Source organism: Stigmatopora nigra, chromosome 21, assembly GCF_051989575.1.
Source record: "Stigmatopora nigra isolate UIUO_SnigA chromosome 21, RoL_Snig_1.1, whole genome shotgun sequence".
In the NCBI taxonomy this organism is placed as follows: Eukaryota; Metazoa; Chordata; class Actinopteri; order Syngnathiformes; family Syngnathidae; genus Stigmatopora; species Stigmatopora nigra.
The window spans coordinates 9,668,543-9,688,730 of NC_135528.1; the positions used below are offsets into that span (position 1 = coordinate 9,668,543).

Here is a 20,188-nt window from a genome sequence, read left to right on the forward strand (position 1 = left end):
CACACACAGACTTGTTTGATTCATTTTATGAATTGACGCATGGCACCGCTTCCATTTTTTTTTTTTTTTTGTTGCTTTATGGGCTGCCTGCTAAAAAAGGGACCGATCGAAGATGCTGGGATGGCTTTTGGTGGCTAAAAAAAACTCTTTAAAAATGAGTGCACGCTTGCCTGCATGGCCGGGCGCCGGCGAGGCTCCGCCCCCCCTGCACGCCGTTTTGACAGCCTTTTTCTCTGTTTGGCGCAGTTTGGCGACTCGCAGCAGTTGCGCCTGGTGCGCATCCTGCGCAGTACGGTCATGGTGCGAGTGGGCGGCGGCTGGATGGCCCTGGACGAGTTCCTGGTCAAGAACGACCCGTGTCGAGGTAAGTGCGGAAAAAAAAACCCCAAAACAAATGTTGCCTGGCGAGTCAATCAATGCATTTGACGCTGGTTTCTTTGGTAAATGTGAAAAAGTTGAGCCTTCTAAACTGAGAACTGGTTTCTACTTACTGAGCAAGAAGTAGTGCATGATGCATGCTCCTCCCTTCCTCCCTCCCTGCGTCCCTCCCTCCGTCCCTCCCTCTTTTTCTCTCTCTCTCTCTCCTTTCCCTCCCACTTTCTTCCTCCAGTTCAACATCCCGGACTTAAGATGTTTGGCTCCGACTCCAGTAGCTCCATCTCATCTGGTTTAGGTTGGACTTTTTTTTCCGTGGGCTTTCTTTCTTATGGGCTCTCCGTCCGTCCGTCCGTCCGTCCGTCTCTCTCTCTCTCTCCCCTTAACGTTGCCGACGCCGCCACTAATGCACTTTTCCCCCTTGCGTGTACTCCCGTGCGTCTTTGTGGAGAGGGGACTTTAGTTTTCACGCTATCTTTGTGTCTGTCTGTCTCCCGTGTCTCTCAGTGGCAGTCACCCCGGGCTATTTCTGCTGCAGAGGTATCTATCTATCTATCGAGTTTTCCTTTCCTCTCCTCTCCCTACTCACTCTCCTCCATCTGGCTCCACTGGGCTGAATGTAAGGCGGGCTCGCTTGCCGGGAAGATTGCCGTTGCCCGGCGAGCTGCCTTTTTGCCATTTCCATCAGCGAGGAGGGAAAAAGGCCAATTGTAGCTTGTAGCGCCAGTGCAAGGTGTCCACGTTATGAGAGTATTCTCCGAAAAGATGCCCGTTGTGCGGCGCCGCCACGTGAGCTGATCCGGTCATGAATGGGCTGCTTGGCTGTTGGAAGGATGTATGCTCAAATCCCTTGGCTAGAAAAGACACCTTGTCCAACTTGTGCTCTTCACCGGTCACCTAAGTTAAGCTAGGCTAACGGCTAATGGCTGTCCCGCTGCTTTCTTCATGCATCTTGAGCCTTTGTCACTCATCTTTGCTGTCATTGCACTTGATTCTAATTTGGTCGCGACGATTCTCCGTCGCTTGTTGTCGTCGTCGTCGTCGTTGTCGGCCTCGCTCGCTCGCTGTTGTTGTTGTTGCTGCTGCCGCATTTGCGCACTTTAATGTTTTTGATGGTGTCGGCCGACTTTAGTTAGGGTTTCAAAGAAAAAGTTTGCATCTTGAGCTTGTCCCGAAGGGTTGTCATTGTTTGCCGCCTGACATGAACCAGTCCATCATTCATTCTGCTTTGGTAATTGGATGACTTTTTCTAAAGCTTTCTGTTATTATTGCCCTCATTTTGCCAATGGCTATTGACTGTTGACCTGAAATCATTTACCACATTGAACCCATTGGCGATGAAGGGGACGGATTGGACTAGCCAAAGCGCCGTTTAGCGCCGTTTAGCGGCGTTTAGCGCCGTTTAGCGCCGTTTAGCGCCGTTTAGCGCCGTTTAGCGCCGTTTAGCGGCGTTTAGCGGCCTTTAGCAGCGTTTAGCGGCTTGACGTGGCATTTCCTTTTCCAGCGCGCGGGCGCACCAACCTGGAGCTGCGGGAGAAGTTCATCCTCCCCGAGGGGACGCCGCCGCAGGGCGTGTGCGCCTTCCGCTCGCGGGGGCGCCGCTCCAAGCCGGGCTCCCGCAACGCCTCGCCCACCCGCTCCTCGTCCTCCGCGTCGGCCTCGCACAGCGGCGCCTCGGCGCCGGCCACGCCCACCTCCTCCTCCAGGGTGAGTGCCGTCCGACCTCTGACCTCTACCAATGCCAATTGGCCTTTTCACCCATTTTTTTTTTCTTTCAAATGTATCCCGAACGATGACATTTTCCCGCAGGGAGCGTCGTCGGGTTCCAAGCTCAAGCGCCCCCCCTTCCACTCCAGTCGCGGCTCGTTGACGGGAGAAAACGGCGGGAAACGGACGGGTAAATGGGGCGCCGGCCAGCGGCGTGACCCACCCGAGACGGACACGCCGACTCACCGCGAATGTTGTCCTCCCGCCGCAGATCCCAAGCGAGCCGGCGGTCGCGCCGGCAGCCGGCGAGGGAGCGACGCGTCGGACGCCTCGGAGTCGCGGGACTCGCGCTCCGTCTGCTCCGACGCCTCCGACACCCCGCGGAGGCCCGGAGGGGGGTCCAAGCCTTCCAAGATCCCCACCATGGCCAAGAAGACCCCGAGTCCAAAGACGTCAGCTTCCGGCAGGAAATAAGGACTTTCTTGACATCGTGCAAAAAAAAACAAGTGGATCCTGGGGGTTGCCCTTTTCCTTTGGCAACCCCCCCACCCCCAAATGGAGGAACGCTGGGCCAAGTGCGCTTTGGAAAGTTTTCCGTCCTCGGAATGGCGTTACGGAGACGGCGCCAATGCAGAAAGGACGTGCTCTCTAACGGACAGGAAAAGAATGGCGGCGGACGGAGCAAGTCCACCCGGTAACGGGAGAACGAGGGCGTGCATTTTGCCCGCCCGACGTTGCTTTGACTTTTCCCGCCTGTTACAAAACGGGATCATGTTACTTCTGTTAATTTATAATCCGACTTTTTGATCTTGAAAAAAAAAATCTAATATTTAATTCTAAAGTGGGCTTGTACATGCGTTTGTCCGGCGACCGATCACGCTAAGAGAGCGGCGGCGGACGTTTGTCAGGAGGAAAATGATAGACGTACGTATCTAATGAATTTGTATTTATTTATTGCCTCTCTCACACAATGCTGCGTGCACGCCGGCGGGGGAAATTGCCTGTCAAATGAAGTAACCACAACTAAAACTATCAACCTTTTTGTTTGTTTTTCTATTAAAATGATGCTTGCAGTAAAAAAAAAAAACAAGTCTGTCTGCATTTTGTGGACAAATGTAGGTCATCCCGGTCAGTATTCAGCGCCTTTTAATGCATCCAAAATTTGCTCCAATCAAATAGGCAATTAGACCCCCCCCCCCCCCCCAGTAGCCGTAATAGCCGCCGTTAGGCCTTTTTTTTAAACAGATTTAATTGTTTGTGCCTATTTTAAGCTGTGAGATGTTTTTTTTTTCTAAAGATCCAGCTCCAGATGTAAAATGTCAAGTCAAACAAAGTAGGGCCACTTTTGAGCCTTTTTGCCATGATGTCACTCACGGCCCTGCTCTCTTCTCTGAAGTGGAAAGGCTCAGAAAGAGGCGGAGAGAACAAGTCCTTCCCCCTCCCCGCCAAGGGCGGGACACAACCACCAATCTTGTGGGCGGAATGCGACTGGAGCAAGACCTCCGGCCGGCCCGCTGGGAGTTTCAGCTCAGACGCCGGCGGAGGAGCCGCTCCGTGGTCAGCGGCCCACCTCGTCTTACAGCCAGCCAGAGGGGGAGCCGGCGGCGGATACCCACACCGGACCGGACCGGACCAGACCGGACCGGACCGGAGCCCCACAGAGGAACGTGCTCGACACAGAAGAGGCTCCTCCGGGAAGGAGATTTTACTATCGGTAAATATTTGGATCTTTCTTTCGGCCGGCTTTCTTTCACGTTATTTTGGGCCTCCAACTGGTGCTTTTCTTGTCATTTTTCCACAGAGCCCACGAGCGGGAAGATTGCAGAGGCCAGAAGAAGGGCGGGCGGCCATGGACGACTAAAGACACAAGGTGGACGGCGAGCAAGAGAGCTGGGACAAACTTGGAGAGGTGAGTGAGCCCCCGGGAGATGAAAAGGCAGGCGGTCACATTTGGCTTGACTCTTTGCAGGGGAACAGCAAGAAGAAGGAGAAGAAAACCAGGAGGAGGAGAAGGAGGAGCGGGATGGCTGAGAAGCCGGCGCTCCTCTGGCCGCCGGCGCTGCTCCTGCTGCCGCTTCTCCTGCTCCTGCCGCCGCCGCCGGCCCAGGCGGCGTTGCATTCCAGCTTCCGCCGGCTGAGTGGCCGCGAGAAGAAGGAGATGCAGAAGGAGATCTTGTCCATCCTGGGTCTGCCGGGCCGGCCCAGGCCACACCCGCCTCTGCGTCCGCCCTCCTCGGCCCCGCTCTTCATGCTGGACCTCTACCGCGCCGTGGCGGCCGACGACGACCGAGGCATGCCGCCGGCGGCGCCTCCACCCGGAGGAGATCGCAGAGCGGCCGTCAGACGCCCGTCGCCGCTGCCGGCGACGCTGCCGGCGACGCCCGCCCTCGGCGCCGTGGTCAGCGAGGCCGACACCGTCATGAGCTTCGTCAACTTGGGTGAGTCCCTTTTTTATTTCCGTTAAACTAAGTAGGCTGCGTCGAGTTGTCAAATTGGAGCCCAAATGTTATGATTGGCACTGATGAACACGCTAGAAAAGGGCAAAAGGTAGGAGACATGGCAAAAAAAAAAAGGCGGAAGGGCAAAACCTAGGAGAAAAGTCAGTCAGTGGGCCGGCGCACGGATGGCGGCTCGCTCGCTCGCTCGCTATCTTTCCTTCCCAGAATAAATATTAGCATGCCCTTCTGGAGTGGCCTTTCCCTTCCTTCCTTCCCACCGCAAAGTAATGACGGCTTTTCCTTTCAACTCCCCCTTGGAGTGTTTAGGGAAGCAAGCACGCCCTGGAATTTATCACTCCACGCTAAAGGAAAAAAAACGGAGAAAAAAAAACAACAACATTTGATGTTGCAGATTGCGTCCGTCCGTTTGAGTACTTGATGCTCCTCACCTGCCGACCTCCCATCTGGCCATCCCATTCCAAATCTCTCTCCCTCCCTCCCTCCCTCCCTCCCATCTCTCGTCCTCCCACTCGATCAAAGAGCGCACACGACACGCTCCGGCAGTAAAGTCAGCAGCGTCCAGCCAGATGAAAATATATGGCCGCGGAGGGGGTGGAAAAAAAAAAAAAAAACATAAAAATAGACTCCGAGTACAAGGCGGGCCTGCAATTAGTGGCGTGCGTGCGCACAGCAGCTGCCGTGGCGTGCGCCACAAACGCTCTCTAATTACCGTCCTCGTGGGCTTTGTCCAAATTCCACTCAACATCTTGATAGGCTGACTATCTTCCTTTTTGCGCCTCCATCGACGTCGGCACCTTAAAGCCATGAAGAAAAAATTCAATTCAATTTAAAAAGCCTTACTATACTATGTCGTTTTTTTGCGATAAAAAGCCTTACTATACTATGTCGTTTTTTTGGTATGAAAAGCCTTACTATACTATGTCATTTTTTTTTTTGAAGAAAAAGCCTTACTATACTATGTCGTTTTTAAAAGCCTTACTATACTATGTCGTTTTTTGAAGTAAACAGCCTTACTATACTATGTCTAACCCTGGTCTAAAAAAAAGGCACCTTTTGAAACCACTTGACTTTATGATGTTATTTTTTGTGATGTTTTTGGTGGCCAGTGGAGCAAGAGCGCGACCTGACGCACCCTCGGCCCTACTGGAAGGAGTTCCGCTTCGACCTGACGCCGCTTCCTCGGGGCGAGACGGTGACGGCGGCCGAGTTCCGCATCTACAAGGCGCTGACGCTGGGGCAGCGGGCCAACAGGACCCTTCACATCTCCGTCTACGAGATCCGCAAGGACGAGCGACGCAGGCAAATGTGAGGACGAGAAAGGGGAGCCCGGCCGGCCGGCCGAAAGGTCTAAAGCCCGCCCGCCCGCTCACCGGCCTCCTCTCCAACCCCTTTTCCTCATTTCAGGGAGCCCGAGCTGGTTTTGCTGGACATGCAGTCGGTGGCGGCGGGTCGGGAAGGTTGGCTGGCCTTCGACGTGACCTCGGCTTCCAACCATTGGCTCCTGCAGCCCCGCAGCAACCTGGGAATTCGCCTCTACGTGGAGACCGAGGAAGGTGGGTGACGCCATCCACTCGTGGGAAGTGGGGCCCCCCGCGGTGACCATTGCCACCTTTCCATCCTTCCTTCCTTCCTTCCGTGCAGATCGCTCGCTGTCGGCCGCCTGGATCGGCCTGGTGGGTCGTCGGGGTCCTCGTGCCAAGCAGCCCTTCATGGTGACCTTCTTCCGGGAGAACCAGATCCCCTGCCGGCCTCCCCGCGCCGTCAAGACGCACCCCCGGCGGAAGAAGCCCAAATACGACCTCCCGGTGCCCAGCGTCCACAGTTGAGTCCACGTACGTGGGGCCGGCGGCTTCCGTTTCCCGCCTTTTTAAAGGTCCCTCTTTTTCTGGCTCAGATCCAAGTCCCGTCGACGGCGGCGGCGGCGAACCGTGCAAAAAACACGAACTCTACGTCAGCTTCAGCGACCTGGGCTGGAAGGTATGTTCTTTTGCCACGTCTTTACATTTGAGTCACCTTTTAAAGGGACAGACTTAAGCATTGGGACTAGACTTTGACATTTGATCATCCATTTGTGGAGATTGAAGCGTGTTTTGTCAGTTGAAGCCAATTGTACTTTGTCTCAACCCGTCTTCTTCCCGTCTCCGAGCCAGGACTGGGTTCTGGCCCCGACGGGTTACTCGGCCTACTACTGCGACGGCGAGTGCTTTTATCCGCTGGGCGCCTGCATGAACGCCACCAACCACGCTCTCATCCAGCAAGTGGTCAGTCCTCTTCTAAAGCAAATGGCCACCTGAACTTTTGACAGCGCCGAGTTAGTTGAACATGTTTGTTTGTGTGGGCCAGGTACACATGTTGAAACCAGACGAGGTGCCCAAGGCTTGCTGCGCTCCCACCAAACTGAGCCCCATCTCCGTGCTCTTCTATGACGACAACAACAATGTCATCTTGAAGAAACACCGCAACATGGTGGTCAAAACGTGCGGATGTCTATGAAAAGCTGCCCTTTCCCTTCCAAGCGACCGGGGCCAAAGAAAAAGAGGTGGACTCTTTTCTTTCATTTTTATTACAAGGTACACACAGGTGTCAGTATTTGGTCACAGGACATTCTAAAATAGACAACATTGTTGTAGTTAAAGATCATTTTCAAGCCACGCCCAGCACCGACTTGTGCTTGTGGAAAATTAAGAATGGTAGCGACGTCTCCGAAATAAGAACGTGTCCCGGGAGGTGATCTGACGGCCGCATGTGAAAGGAAGAGGAAGGCTGTGCTACGTTTGCTAAGCACTAACCAATATTTACTGGTTTATTTTAGCCTTAAACATGTGTGTGTGTGTGTGTGTGAGTTGGGGCTGTCCAAATGCTACAAATAAAGAAACATAAAAGTAAGCATGTCAATGGTACACAATAAATATGCTTTTATCTAAACATGGTGCTGCTGGTGGGCCTTTTTGTCTCTTGCACACACACACACACACACACACACACACATCACCTCTTCACCATCTCATGTTCTCCCTCCCTCCATCCATCCATCTCGTCGAGCAGTGCCTACAAAAGAAGGGATGTCAGATGATCAGTTCAATTGAAGAGTGAAAACAGTTGACGTTGGTCCAAGGGACCAATCATGAAAACGGGCACAAACGTCGACAGTAGTCGTCAAATTGAATAAACACAACGCCGAGTGACCCTCCGCCCCCTTCCAACGGATCCGGCGGCTTCTTACCGCCTCGGCGGCGCTCCTTCACGCCTGAACGTCGGCCAACTCGGGGGGCATGGGGGACTTGGGGTGCTTGCTCTCAAAGTGTTGCTTGAAAGTCTTTGGATCGGGCATCTGCGTCTGCAACAAAAGGCCTCTCTTAGTCCCGTGGGGTCCCTCTATGCAAAGCCAGAACATTCGGGGCACGTAACGTACCCTGCAGACGGGACAAGTGTGCACCAGCGCCACCTTGGCCGCCGTCTTCTGGTCGGCAGCCTGCCCCTTCTTCTTCTCGGCGGCCTTCTTGGCGTTCTTCTGCTGGGACTGAATCTTTTGCTGCCCGCGAGCCATGGCCCTCACATACGACCTGCAAACACAACACCAATTGGCATTATGATTTGTTTAAAAAGAAAAAACATGTATAGTAGAGCTTTTTTTTTTTTTTTAAAGACCATGTATACTAAGGCTTTTTTGTAATAATGCATTGCAAATACAACCATTCTCTATTTATGGACAATAGTCATGCACGATGGTGGTAAAGCTTAAATTTGATGCAGGTTTTGGCATTAGAATTAATTTAAAAAATTACCATGTATAGTTAGGCTCCGGGTTTGGACCATGTATAGCAGTGGTCTCAAACCCGTTCCACATAGGGCCGCAGTGGGTCCTGGTTTTTGTTCCAACCGATCCAGAGCCGGCATTTTAACCAATCAGGTGTCTTTAAAATAAGTCGCACCTGGCTCTAATTAACCGATTGCACTTGCAAAATGTATCCTTGTTGAGTTGGAATGAAAACCTGCACCCACTGCGGCCCTTTGAGGACCGCTTTGGTAAGGCTTGTTTCTTTTAAAATATGATTAGGTATAGTAAGGCTTTTTTGTTGTATACTAGGGTTTTTTGTCATCATGTTTTGCAAATACAATTGTTCTCTATGTATGGACTATATTCGTGCACGCTTGTGGTAAAGCATTTAACGCAATTAAGTTTGGGCATTATAGTTATAAACTGTATTCGTGCACCCCTATGTGTTCATTTCTGCCTCGATATACAATGAGAACGTCACTGACCATATTTTGGTGCCATGCAGTGCTTTTAATGGGGTCCGTGTGTCGATGTATTTATGATCATCACGTTGAAGACAACCTACACGCTTCATAATCATGTTTCTACACACCGCAGTTAACGTTAGCTTAGCCAAAAAGAGTGTCGGTGTCATTTTGATGAGTGTAAGTCACAGAAAGTGAAACCGAGTGGAAAATAGGGAGCTTGACAAGACGGGCCTTTAAATCTTCAGCGCTAACACGGTGTCATTTTGATGAGTGTAAGTCACAGAAAGTGAAACAGAGTGGAAAATGGGAAGCTTGACAAGACGGGCCTCTAAATCTTCAGCGCTAACATGCTAACAGGCTAGCTCACTTAGATAACAAACCTAATAATCCTAAAATGGACAAAATGGTTGAAAAGCGACGAACCTCTCTCGAATGTGACACCCGGCGTAACAGAAAGATGTATTTTAACAACTTAACGAAGAATTAGGCAATTACCTTGGAGGTGTAGCACGTTCACTGGCTTTTGTCGTTCTCGTGTTTAATCGTCACCGGACATACGTCAACGTTGACAAGACCGTGGTTTGTGTATGTGATGGAAACATCGCCGCCTCTGCACGGGAGAGAAACGGCATTACTTCAAAAAACGACATAGTATAGTAAGGCTTTTTATCGCAAAAAAACGACAAAATATAGTAAGGCTTTTTACTTCAAAAAACGACATAGTATAGTAAGGCTTTTTACTTCAAAAAACGACATAGTATAGTAAGCCTTTTTACTTCAAAAAAACGACATAGTATAGTGAGGCTTTTTACTTCAAAAGACGACATAGTACAGTAAGGCTTTTTAATCGCAAAAAAACGACATAGTATAGTAAGGCTTTTTATCGCAAAAAACGACATAGTATAGTAAGGCTTTTTATCGCAAAAAAACGACATAGTATAGTAAGGCTTTTTATCGCAAAAAACGCCATAGTATAGTAAGGCTTTTTAAATTTAATTTAATTTTTTCTTCATGGCTTTAAGGTGCCGACGTCAATGGAGGCGCAAAAAGGAAGATAATGAACAAAGCCATGGATTGGTCCCCGTTTTTGAAGTTTTTTCCATTAAAAGACCTTGCCAAAACACCACGGTGATGGTGCTTTTCCTCGACCTGGATCGGGGCTCCCAAATGCTCCTCGTGCTAGAAAGAGGAGAAGGGGCGTCCCTTCCCAGGGAGGCCCCGGTCGAGAGCGGACGCACGTACGCACGCAAAAGCCAGCAAAAGCAAGCACGTGTTGAATGGTCTCCGAACATCGAGTCTCTGTGCAGTTTGTCACACCGGCGTGTCACACGGGGGGGGGGGATTCTCTCGTGTTTTGGCCTTTTGAGAAAGAGCAAAGGGCGCAGAGCAGTGAGGTCAGCGCGGCCCGGGCTCGGAGGCGGAGCCCGCGCTTCCCCAAAGGCTCTTTTTTGCGTGCTTGAAGAACGAGGCCCGCTCGCACCTTTAGGACTTTATTAGGAGCAGCAGGTCACACAAAGCCTCCATCTTAACAACCGGCAACAAGAAGGCGGAATAGCTACGGCCATATTCTGCCACGGGCACAAATGCAGACGTCTACACACTTGGCGGATACATTTCACACGGCGTCACGGCTCTCTAAACACAATTGCCTACCGCCAGTCCTAATCACACGGAGTAAGTAGTATATGTACATCAGCTGTTACATTCATGGTCACGACGGCAAAGGGTGATCTTTTTTTGGGACCCGGTCATTTTCTGGCTAAGCGTTCGCGTGCCGCACCACCCATTAAAACGAGACTTGGACCGACCGGGGCGCTGAAGCAAGCTCCAACAAGACATTGTGCCACGGGTTCCTCAAAAAGCTGGCTCCGCCCCCCGGGAGCGGCTCCCCTCGTCACGCCGTCAACGCATCGGGCGCACTGGAATGTCCCCTCCGGTGAAAGTGGACCCAAGATAGGTGATAAAAAAGAAAAATCATCCAAAGGGATACTCCTTGGCTTGGCTTAGGGAGCGCCAGTCCAACGCCAGTCCAACGCCAGTCCAGCGCCAGTCCAGCGCCAGTCCAGCGCCAGTCCGTCCTCTCTTGCCCCCACATCCTGTTGCAAACGCCGCCGCCCCCTCCCCCGAAAGTCCGTCCTCAAACTTTCTGCCGCATCTCCATTTGCTGTCCTTTCCCGCCGCAGACGGAGCTCTTGCGCTGCCGCCGACGGTAGCACCAGACGCCCGCTCCGGCGGCGGCAGCCAGCGCGCAGGCCGCCGCCACCACGGCCGCCACGGCGGGGCCCCCGCGCGAGGTGCCGGGCGGCGGCGGTGACGGCGATGGCAAGCAGTCGTCCCCGACGCACGGCGCCTCGCCCCTCTCGCCCTCCATCTGGCCGCGCTGGCCGGTCTGGCCGGGCAATTGGAGGGCGCGGTCCCCCGTGGGGCCGTCGGGGCGTTCGCCGTCCCGGGCCGGGTGCGGGAGGGGTGGGCGGCGGCTCGGGTCCAGGAGCCAAGAACGGGTGGGCGCCTCCTGCTGCGTGTCGTACTCGGACGCGTCCCAAGACGAGGACGACGAGGGGCTGTCCGGAAGAGCGCTTTCCCTCTGCTCGGACACGGGCGCCGCCGAGTCAGGGGTGTCGGGGGAGTCGGGGGAGTCGGAGGAGTCGGAGGAGTCGGGGGAGTCGGGGGAGTCGGGGGAGTCGGGGGAGTCGGGGGAGTCGGGGGAGTCGGGGGAGTCGGGGGAGTCGGGGGAGTCGGAGGAGTCGGAGCCCGCTTGGTCCACCCGGTTAGGGCGGAGGGCCACCGGGTGCCCGTCCAGCCAGGTCTGGTCCGCGGCATCCCGGGTGCCGTTCCGACTCGTTCGGCCCTTTTCGTCGTGGTCTTCTTCCGGGCCGCCGTGGTGGCGTCTTCCGTCGTCGTCATCGGAGGCTTCCTCTCGGCCGTCGTAACGACGTTCGCCATCATCGTTGTCTTGGCGGTAACGTTCGTCCTCATCCCCGTGGTGGTTCTCGTCGTGTTCCTCGCGAATGCTGTCGTCGCGACCGTCAATGTCGCGATCGTCAATGTCCCGAACGTCATTATCGTTGTGATTGTCGTGATCGTCGTGATCGTCGTGGTCGTCGTGGTCGTCGTTGTCCCCGCGATCGTCGTTGTCCTCGTGACCGTCGTCGTGGCCTCCGCGGTAGCCTTGGTCCTCATCCCCGCGGTCGTTATCGGCGAGTTCCTCCGAAGCGTCCGGTCGCCGCGGCACATCCACGGCAGGTACGACGCCGCCGCCTTCCTCGGAGCTACGGTTCCAGCCGCCGTAGCCGACGTCTGGGTCCTCGCCGTGGCGCTCCGGTTCGTCCGGGTCTTCCCGGCCGAGGGGAATTTGCGCCGCCCCTCGACCCGCGTCGGGGGAAAGGGAACTCTCTGGCCCGCGGGCGTCCGGGCTCCCCCGGTCGTAGGTCTGGCCGACGGGGTCCGCCGAGACCGGGCGCCGCTCTTGCTGGAAGGTGTCAGAGGGGAACCAGAAGAGGTGTTTCTGAGACAGGAGGGAGACCGGCGGGTCCGCGGCGGACACCGTCGTCACCTGGCGTTCCTCCTCCGTCTTTCTGGCCCAATCCGCTTCCGTGGCGCCCGGCCCCGTCTCTTCCGAGACGGCGTCGTCGTGGAACGGCGTTTGGCCTTGGGCCGTGGTCTCCCGGAGCTCCCCGTTGGCCCGGGCCTGGTCTTCTCTCCCACGCTCCGCCTCGTCGTAGGCGAAGCGGTCTTCGTAGTCCACGTGGCTCTCGGCGGAGTCTGCGGATAAAAAAAGGGCCGTCGGTTCCCGCCGGCTCCCCAAACGCACCGCCACGGCGGGACCCCTACCTTTGACGCACATCTGCACCAGTCCGTACCACTCGCCGCAGCTGTCGCACAGCAAGCTGAAGGCGGCGTGGCCGTCGGGCATGACGTAACCCGGCGAGCAGGCGTAGAGGAGCTCGTCGCCCATTTCCAGGCCGCCGTGCGCCTGAAGACGGGCGTTGGGGAAGGACGGAGGGTCCCCGCAAGGCACGCCTGCGCCCGGCACAAGGGTTAGGCGCGGCCAAACCCCATCGGCCGCGGCCCGGATTCCCGGCTCACCTCGGTCCTTGACGCAGAAGCCCTGGGTGACGACGGCGTCCCCCGTGGCGTTTTCCAGCCTCACGTCCACGGCTTTGGGCGAGCCCCCGGCCTCGTGACACACGGTGGTCCTGGAAGGAGAAGGCTCAGCTCCCTGGGAAGCGTCGGCTAAAGGTACGACCGCGCGCGAGTGCATGCCGCGCCCGACGGCAAATGTCTGAAGGCCGCTTGAGGGGTCTTTCGGAAGGAGACCTTTTGGCCGTAGTCGCTCCCGTGGGCAAAATGTGCCCTCCCCTCGTTCATTCCAACTTCCCCCCGACGGAGCCCCCGGAGGAGCCCCCGGCGGAGTCTGACGCCGCGCTTTTTCCCGCCAGTGCTTTTGACACGTCGTCACCATGTTTCACACCTGGGCGTGTCCGGCATCTGTCTCTCATTCTGCCCGTCTTACCGTTTGCTTGCCCGTCATTTTTTCCCTCCATTTTTAACATTTGTAACATTTCTTTTTTTTTTTTTTTTTTTGGTGGTGCCGTTTCCGTCACCACCTCTTTGGAAGCTTGTCTTACCCGACGGAGCCTCCGGCCAGCCAGCCGCGGGCGCACTGGGAAAAGTAACACTCCACCACGGCGTGCCTTAGCTCGGAGGCCGAGGCCGGCCGGGCCCGGCGGGCGGCGCAGGCCCTCTGGGCGTCCTCCGAGCCAGAAGTGGGCGACGACTTCCCCAGCTCCACCACAAACACTCGACCTGCCGTGCACATTTGAACTGACTCAGCCGGCGTGACACATGGTCGTGGGGTGGAAGTTGTCCTTTTAAAAAAAACGGAGCTCTTTGCAAAAATCAATGCGGCATTTTCAAGGTATTTCAAGCGAAAAGTCACGGAAGCCTACTGGCGAATGGCAAAAGTTCTGCGTAGCGTATAGCTTTGCCTTAGCTTTGCCTTAGCTTTGCCTTAGCTTTGCCTTAGCTTTGCCTTAGCTTTGCCTTAGCTTTGCCTTAGCTTTGCCTTAGCTTTGCCTTAGCTTTGCCTTAGCTTTGCCTTAGCTTTGCCTTAGCTTTGCCTTAGCTTTGCCTTAGCTTTGCCTTAGCTTTGCCTTAGCTTTGCCTTAGCTTTGCCTTAGCTTTGCCTTAGCTTTGCCTTAGCTTTGCCTTAGCTTTGCCTTAGCTTTGCCTTAGCTTTGCCTTAGCTTTGCCTTAGCTTTGCCTTAGCTTTGCCTTAGCTTTGCCTTAGCTTTGCCTTAGCTTTGCCTTAGCTTTGCCTTAGCTTTGCCTTAGCTTTGCCTTAGCTTTGCCTTAGCTTTGCCTTAGCTTTGCCTTAGCTTTGCCTTAGCTTTGCCTTAGCTTTGCCTTAGCTTTGCCTTAGCTTTGCCTTAGCTTTGCCTTAGCTTTGCCTTAGCTGTGCCTTAGCTGTGCCTTAGCTTGCTCCAAGTCATTTGTTGGCCTTTAAAAAATGGGACACAAATCTCCAGAGCCAATTCATTTGATGGCTGGACGACATATGACGTCCCCTCCCGGTAGCATCATGTGAAAATGTCCACTGCTCCTTTAGCCAGCCACCCAAGACGCCGTGGTCAATGTAGACCCTATAAGCCGTACGTTTGCCGCCTCAACTTTGAGCGACGATAGACGGGATTTGAAAAGGGCAAAAGTTACAATGGAAGGCGTGGGCTAAAAAGGACACGCAAAAGTGACACGAGTGGAACTCGTAGCATCCTGTCGATGGATTTCTCCTCTCTTACCGTCAGCATGGACAGCAGAAGCCAGTAAAAGACAAGCCAAGCACCCCCAGAAGCCCGGCATCCTTCTCCTGGCTGGATGGAGACTTTTGATTTCTGTGGTGGTGGTGGTGGTGGTGGTAGCCGTGGTGGACAACCTCCCCGAGACGTCCTCCCGCAAATGGGCCCGACTTCCTCCACGGGCCGCGGAGGTGAGAATGAGCCAGGGAGGAGGAGCGGGCGCCATATGAGGAGGAATGGCGCCAGCACCACGATGACCAAGAGCAGCACGGGGCCAAGGGTCCCTCCCGTAAGTCGGCGGAGGACGGGGATCGGGGCGGGGCCAAGGGTCCGCTAGGTAAGCGCTGTGAAAAGTGGCACCTACCGCATGAATGTGGCATACTTTCCAAGTTCCACACCACTTGCCTTTCCATGGCAAATGAGAACATGATCAAACAAGGAGGGGCTTCAAGATGATCTCCTCTTAACACACTCTGTACCATACCGTCATTTTCGGCCTCTGATGAGCTACATCGCAATGGATACCAAATGTCTCACTGTCCCGACAGGAATTGCTGACAAAGGGCGCTTCCATTCCGCCTGCGGCGCCCGTGTGGAAAAAATGAGAAGGGAGGAGGAGGAGGAGGAGGAGGAGGAGGAGGAGGAGGAGGAGGAGGAGGAGGAAGAGGAGAAGTTGTTGGAATTATATATTAAAATGTTAATTAACTACAATTATGCAACTTACTAATACATTAATAACTAAGCAAATGAAACTAAGGCTGAACCACTATATAGGTTTAATAGTGTTTTTACCACTTCACTATGTGGAACACAGCCGCTTGTTAAACCCTGTATGATTTATCGCGTAAATAATGAGCTATCTATACTTTATGGCATAGACGCTGAAGTTACTTTCAGTTTCGTTATCTTAGAATGACCAATGTGAACCCTAGTGTCTCACTCCTTTTTCCAGTTTTGTTTGTGTTACCAGAAGTTATGGCCCTCTCGGCTCAGAGAAAGAGAAGTTACTGCCGACAGACATGAGTTAAAAGGATGACCCATGTGTGGGGTCATAGGGGTTTTTTTTCACACACACACACTCACACTCAGAGGGACGGAGATCATTGCTATATATGTGCTTTGTAAAATGTATTGAGTTACCTTTCTTCCTCTTGCTTCTGTATGAGGTGTTAGGTCCAGATCGATCTGTTATATAAAGCCACGCCTTTTGAACGAGACTCTGCTGACTTTTTCCATTTATGAATTAAAAGAACTTGTGGAAGTAGAAACAGGCTAATATTGAAATTAGCTAACGGCAACAACAAACTTTCTACTTCACTTTCCACGTTCATGTTTTCTTTTCTTTCCCTAGTCGTCTTGGTATTTATCTGCGTCGCTGTATGTGTAATAAACCGTTCAGCAAACGCCCACGGTGCTTTTATCTCTCCTTCAGTATTTAAACAGCAACGATGCCAACAATCATTTGTTTTTTAATCTGAAAATATTTGTATTTCATTTTAAAATGTCAGGTTATAAATAAAAACCACCGGAGCCACAGAAGCTCGTTTTAATGCGACGCTCATGCAAAGACATGAAATAAGGCTAGACGTGTTACGTTCACAAAGGTAAGAAATGTATCCCTTGGGTTTATTTTAATCCAAGACAATGAAATAGGAAACAATTTGAGGTAGTTCACGCTCATCTGATTATGCAGCAAGTATGACAGATTGACTTGTAGAAGGGCTTGGCATCAGACAGCTAGCATGATTTCTGTAGTATATATCTATTAAACAAAGCGTGAGCAGCCCGCGCTCTTACGTCATCAAACTGAGCCTTTAATGTCTCTTGAAACAGCCGTCGGTGAGCGTTTCAGGTCTGGTGCTAAAGAACGGCAACTTTTCCCTCCCTTTTCCCGACGACGCCAGGCGCTTCGAGTGTTTTACAGCTCCTCTCAACTTGACACGTTGAACAAATTTGCCAAAACGTTGCCTCCCGCTTGGCGACAAAGCGCGAGACGAGCGTGCCACTAGCATTGCTATACGCAAAATAAGCTAGGTTTTGGAGCGGCGCGTTTTGGATGAGCATCCTCAGTTCCCATCGGCAACAAAATGGACCACAGCGGTACGTTACTTAACTATTCGGGTAGTTATTGGTGTCATATATTACGTTTGTCGCTTAAGGCTGCTTTGACGCTGAAAAAATGGAGAGAGAGAGAGAGAGAGAGAGAGAGAGAGAGAGAGAGAGAGAGAGAGAGAGAGAGAGAGAGAGAGAGAGAGAGAGAGAGAGAGAGAGAGAGAGAGAGAGGGAGAGAGAGAGAGAGAGAGAGAGAGAGAGAAAGAACAGGTCGGCAACTCTACACGTTTCGGAGGATGCGCGTCATTTTGGCTCAACCACCTGCGATTTTTGAAATGAAAGTACATACTGTGATATGTAGATAATGCGTTGTCTATTGCATTGTGTTACGCGAAAACAAAACAAAAAACGAGTGAGTCAAAATGCCTCCCGTCAACCTTTTTTGTTTTGCTTTTAAAACTGTCCCTTGTTCCTTCAAAAATGGAGCATGAGGAGGACGTCTACTTGTGGTACCTTTCAGTCACTCTTCCAGTCTCCGGAATTGCCTTTCACTACTGAGTAACGACTGTTTTTTTTTTTCAAATGACAAAAATGTTTGAAAGTACTTTCAAATGGTGAAAAGAGACATTTGAATGTGGCCAGATCACACATCTTGATCCATTGCTGACTCAGACGAGTCCAATAAAAGTTGTACTACCAAGAAAATTCTAAAACAATGGACAAATGTATTTTTAAGAAAAAGAGTTTCAGCATTTCAGTGCATGTGAATTGTAATGTGTTTTTGAGCCCAATAGTCAGCCAATGCTCTTTAATAGAGGTCCCAAAATGCAAAAGGCTGCATTTGCCACGGTTGCGTTCCTTTTTCCCGAAGTAACTGATATTGTGCTACCGCAGGCAAGGACAACTCCAGCTCAGACGATGACGTTCCCCTCTCGAAAATGGCAACGAAGCAAGAGAAAAAGGAGAAGCAGTCCACCGAGGATGCCCACAGCTCCAACGGCGAGGACAAGAGCGGTAAGGCCGTCGGGTCGCCGGCTCACTTGCAGTCTGACGGGCTTTTACCCTCCGGCCAGACCACGAGCCTCTGATCAAGCCAAAGAGCAGGAAGGAGAGCCGCTCCCCGTCTGGTGGCAAAAAATCCAAAAACGCCGGTGAGTCAGTCAGCCGGCGGCCATCCCCCCCCCCCCCCCCTTTTCTCCCGGCTTTTAACGTTGAATTGCCCGTGGCCCCCAAAAGAGGAGGACAGCTCCGACAACGGTCCTTTGGCGAAGGGCAAAACGGCGGGCAGAGGCGGCGGCGGCGGCGCCGGCAAGAAATTCAAAACGCCCCCCAGGAAGCCCGCTCAGTCCAAGAAAAAGAAAGGCAATGAAAGCGTCCGCCGTCTCTTGGACTCTTCCTCGCCGGCCGGCTTTTAATTTGAAAGCCACATTCCCGGTACAGATAGTCCAAATGAGGAAGCCAGCTCGGACGACGAGCCCCCGAGCGCCGTGGGACAAAAAGTCAAGGCTCGGCCCAGGGCGAGTCCTCCGAGAAGCAACGAGAGCACCTCCAAAAGGAGCGCGGCCAAGAAAAGAGGCGAGTCTGCCCGGCGGTCTGAGCGTGTGTACACCTCCAGTTCTCCAAGTTAGCTTTCGTGCTCTGGTACCTCTTGAAACGTCATGTGTGACTATTCCCGCCGCAAGCAATAGAGGCAGACGCAGAGTTGATTTTCTTTTCGTTCCAGTACTCGAGCGGCCGGCCGGCACAAATGAACATTTGCCGACCGTCCGGCGCTTTTTCATCTGGCCCGTGTCTCTTTTGATGTCCAGTCAAATTCACCCAGTCTTCCGACGAGAGCTCGGACGAGGACACGCCCGTGACCCTGGCCAGGAAGAAGTCCATCGGCACTCGGCAGAAAACGCCGGCCAAAAACACCAAGAACAGCAGACCCAAGCGCGCCGTCCGAGCGGACCGCGGTAAGACTGGCCCGCGGCAAGACTGGCCCGCGGCAAGACTGGCCCGCGGCAAGACTGGCCCACGGCCCGCTACCTTTACCCGCTCATCCTTTGAAACGGCCGCAGACGAGGGCTCCGCCGACGACGACGACGACAACAACGACGACGACAACAACGGCAACAACCACGAGGACGATGACGACGACGACGACGTCCCTCTGGTGAAGCTGGTGGCCAAGCAGAAGCCGTCGCAGAAAAAGCCGGCCGGAAAGAGCGCCTCGTCACAAGGCAGCGCTTCAAAAAAGAGGCGAGGTAAACAAATGTACAGTTGGTCGATGCCATTGAAATGCAAAGAAATGACGGGCGTTTGGGCGTTCAAATAAAAGCGCCATTCCTCCATCCCCTTCAAAGCAGGTCAATCGGAAGAGAGCTCGGACGACGAGCCTCTTTTCCATCCGGGGAAAAAATCCCAAGCGGAGAAAAAGTCCAGGCCGAAGAAACAGGCCTCGGCTCCCAAAAAGAGGGCGGCCACACCCAGAGCCGTCAAGAAGAAGTCTGTGCCAGGTAAAGAGGACAATTACCACTCTGTACGTTACAGACGACACTCCAATACTTTTATTCAGGTGGAGTGAGTTTTGAAAAGAAAATCTTGTCATTTCATTTGGACACGCTCTGGGCCTATTTTTCTGGCCCTACTGTGCACAGTGTTCCCAGTGGAGCCGCCGTCTGTCTTTCCCACAGGAGTCAGCTCAGACGACGAGCCCTTCGTGGAAGCTGTGAAACACCCTCAGGTGACCAAAACCCTCCGAATCAAGCTGGAGAGGTGTGAAATTAAGGAAGCCACCGCCAGCGCCACCGCAAGCCAAGCGGGTAAACGGGCGCTCCCCAAATCGTCAACCGTACCGCCAGATGGTCAACGTTGTCTATTCCCCGCCACCGCAGAATGGCGGCTGACCGAGGAGCCCAAAGAGAAATTGGAGGAGAGTTCGGAGTGATCGTCGCCGACGCCGTCGCCGTGTCGCCACAAAGGAGCCCTGTTCAAACCCCTTTGTTGAAAGGATGTCTCAAGGCCAGATGCCCTCCTAAACAGTGTTTCGTGTTTAGAAAGAAGGAAAGAAGAAAGAAAAGAAAAAAAAAAGTTTTATACAAGAGTCGATTTTTGTCGCCTCCCTTTTCGTTCCCGTTTGGGACCAAACGCCTTTTAGTTTGGCTCCAAATGTCAGTTTTGCTCTTATGTGCACATAAGCATGTTTCGTAAGTGTCATTATCCATGTGTGCCGACATTCTTTTTTTTTTTCTCTCTCTCTCTCCATGGGTGGGTTTTGTTGTTTACAAGATGTAAATGTTGGAAATTGCGAAAATGAGTTTTTCATGGATTCAATGTATGTTCAGCATGTTTGAGTGAAGAATTAAATCATTAATCCAGTCTTCATTTTTCTTCCAATGGCCACAAATTTATCCAGCATCTTAATTCAAACATTTTGATTATACTCCTGCTGATTTATGGTTTAAGTGAATCGGGTGTCTGTCGGTTTCTAGGGCAAGCATTGTAAATTAAATGTATACTCGTTTGGCATTTCTTGGAGTTATTAAAAAATAATAATAATAACAATACAACTTG

General features: G+C 52.8%; 5 protein-coding genes across 27 annotated transcripts in view; 3 read left to right on the forward strand and 2 right to left on the reverse strand.

Annotated features, from left to right (window-relative positions):
* Positions 1-2,710, forward strand: part of macf1a (microtubule actin crosslinking factor 1a) — a 61,403-nt gene extending 58,693 nt beyond the window's left edge. For 11 of the 17 annotated variants that reach the window (XM_077743057.1, XM_077743058.1, XM_077743059.1 and 8 more), the window contains 4 exons: positions 247-364; positions 611-673; positions 883-915; positions 1,880-2,710. In XM_077743057.1, the coding sequence (XP_077599183.1) occupies positions 247-364; positions 611-673; positions 883-915; positions 1,880-2,556 (891 nt within the window). In that variant the 3' untranslated portion in view covers positions 2,557-2,710. The remainder of the gene's footprint in view (positions 1-246; positions 365-610; positions 674-882; positions 916-1,879) is intronic. The other 6 variants (XM_077743063.1, XM_077743052.1, XM_077743054.1 and 3 more) reach the window with 4 other exon arrangements.
* A 71-nt stretch (positions 2,711-2,781) lies between these two features.
* bmp8a (bone morphogenetic protein 8a) lies at positions 2,782-7,523 on the forward strand. Its single transcript, XM_077743094.1, has 9 exons — positions 2,782-3,796; positions 3,884-3,991; positions 4,052-4,520; positions 5,648-5,846; positions 5,946-6,094; positions 6,183-6,362; positions 6,436-6,518; positions 6,692-6,802; positions 6,885-7,523. Exons 3-9 carry the CDS (start codon positions 4,106-4,108, stop codon positions 7,032-7,034), a joined length of 1,287 nt encoding a protein of 428 aa, XP_077599220.1. The 5' UTR covers positions 2,782-3,796; positions 3,884-3,991; positions 4,052-4,105; the 3' UTR covers positions 7,035-7,523.
* Positions 7,087-9,428, reverse strand: LOC144214582 (zinc finger protein 706). Of its 2 annotated transcripts, none has more exons than XM_077743104.1 (4): positions 9,282-9,428; positions 7,954-8,104; positions 7,765-7,878; positions 7,087-7,589 (listed from the first exon to the last, which is right to left on the reverse strand). In XM_077743104.1, the coding sequence occupies exons 2-3, from the start codon at positions 8,086-8,088 to the stop codon at positions 7,783-7,785; spliced, it is 231 nt and encodes a 76-aa protein (XP_077599230.1). In that variant the 5' UTR covers positions 8,089-8,104; positions 9,282-9,428; the 3' UTR covers positions 7,087-7,589; positions 7,765-7,782. The 2 variants fall into 2 exon arrangements, with proteins under 2 accessions (XP_077599230.1, XP_077599231.1); XM_077743105.1 differs by having other exon boundaries at positions 9,210-9,321.
* Positions 9,429-10,263: 835 nt separating this feature from the next.
* Positions 10,264-16,755, reverse strand: susd5 (sushi domain containing 5). 3 transcript variants are annotated; one of them, XM_077743086.1, is made up of 8 exons: positions 15,722-16,755; positions 15,066-15,160; positions 14,585-14,986; positions 13,415-13,592; positions 12,873-12,982; positions 12,618-12,806; positions 12,340-12,548; positions 10,264-12,255 (listed from the first exon to the last, which is right to left on the reverse strand). In XM_077743086.1, the coding sequence occupies exons 3-8, from the start codon at positions 14,805-14,807 to the stop codon at positions 10,924-10,926; spliced, it is 2,241 nt and encodes a 746-aa protein (XP_077599212.1). In that variant the 5' UTR covers positions 14,808-14,986; positions 15,066-15,160; positions 15,722-16,755; the 3' UTR covers positions 10,264-10,923. The 3 variants fall into 3 exon arrangements, with proteins under 3 accessions (XP_077599212.1, XP_077599210.1, XP_077599211.1); XM_077743084.1 differs by having other exon boundaries at positions 10,264-12,548; XM_077743085.1 differs by having other exon boundaries at positions 10,264-12,548; positions 14,585-15,160.
* Positions 16,361-19,999, forward strand: LOC144214579 (uncharacterized). 4 transcript variants are annotated; one of them, XM_077743097.1, is made up of 10 exons: positions 16,361-16,681; positions 17,528-17,647; positions 17,707-17,784; positions 17,870-17,995; positions 18,074-18,232; positions 18,442-18,588; positions 18,694-18,879; positions 18,982-19,131; positions 19,273-19,437; positions 19,510-19,999. In XM_077743097.1, the coding sequence occupies exons 1-10, from the start codon at positions 16,669-16,671 to the stop codon at positions 19,560-19,562; spliced, it is 1,197 nt and encodes a 398-aa protein (XP_077599223.1). In that variant the 5' UTR covers positions 16,361-16,668; the 3' UTR covers positions 19,563-19,999. The 4 variants fall into 4 exon arrangements, with proteins under 4 accessions (XP_077599223.1, XP_077599222.1, XP_077599225.1 ...); XM_077743096.1 differs by having other exon boundaries at positions 16,362-16,681; positions 18,979-19,131; XM_077743099.1 differs by having other exon boundaries at positions 16,363-16,681; positions 18,979-19,131; positions 19,309-19,437.
* The last annotated feature ends 189 nt before the right edge of the window (positions 20,000-20,188 follow it).

Bases quoted from the DNA above. Each gene is read 5' to 3' on its own strand.
- LOC144214582 (XM_077743104.1), bottom strand. From the start codon at position 8,088: ATGGCTCGCGGGCAGCAAAAGATTCAGTCCCAGCAGAAGAACGCCAAG. The intron at 7,879-7,953 runs GTACGTTACGTG...CTTTTGTTGCAG, and splicing joins ACACTTGTCCCGTCTGCAGG to ACGCAGATGCCCGATCCAAA.
- LOC144214579 (XM_077743096.1), top strand. The intron at 18,880-18,978 runs GTAAACAAATGT...TCCCCTTCAAAG, and splicing joins CGCTTCAAAAAAGAGGCGAG to CAGGTCAATCGGAAGAGAGC. The intron at 19,132-19,272 runs GTAAAGAGGACA...TACTGTGCACAG, and splicing joins CAAGAAGAAGTCTGTGCCAG to TGTTCCCAGTGGAGCCGCCG.
- susd5 (XM_077743084.1), bottom strand. From the start codon at position 14,807: ATGGCGCCCGCTCCTCCTCCCTGGCTCATTCTCACCTCCGCGGCCCGT. The intron at 13,593-14,584 runs GTAAGAGAGGAG...TGTGCACGGCAG, and splicing joins TTCTGCTGTCCATGCTGACG to GTCGAGTGTTTGTGGTGGAG. The intron at 12,807-12,872 runs GTGAGCCGGGAA...TGCCGGGCGCAG, and splicing joins CTTCTGCGTCAAGGACCGAG to GCGTGCCTTGCGGGGACCCT.
- bmp8a (XM_077743094.1), top strand. From the start codon at position 4,106: ATGGCTGAGAAGCCGGCGCTCCTCTGGCCGCCGGCGCTGCTCCTGCTG. The intron at 5,847-5,945 runs GTGAGGACGAGA...TCCTCATTTCAG, and splicing joins GACGAGCGACGCAGGCAAAT to GGAGCCCGAGCTGGTTTTGC. The intron at 6,519-6,691 runs GTATGTTCTTTT...TCTCCGAGCCAG, and splicing joins TCAGCGACCTGGGCTGGAAG to GACTGGGTTCTGGCCCCGAC.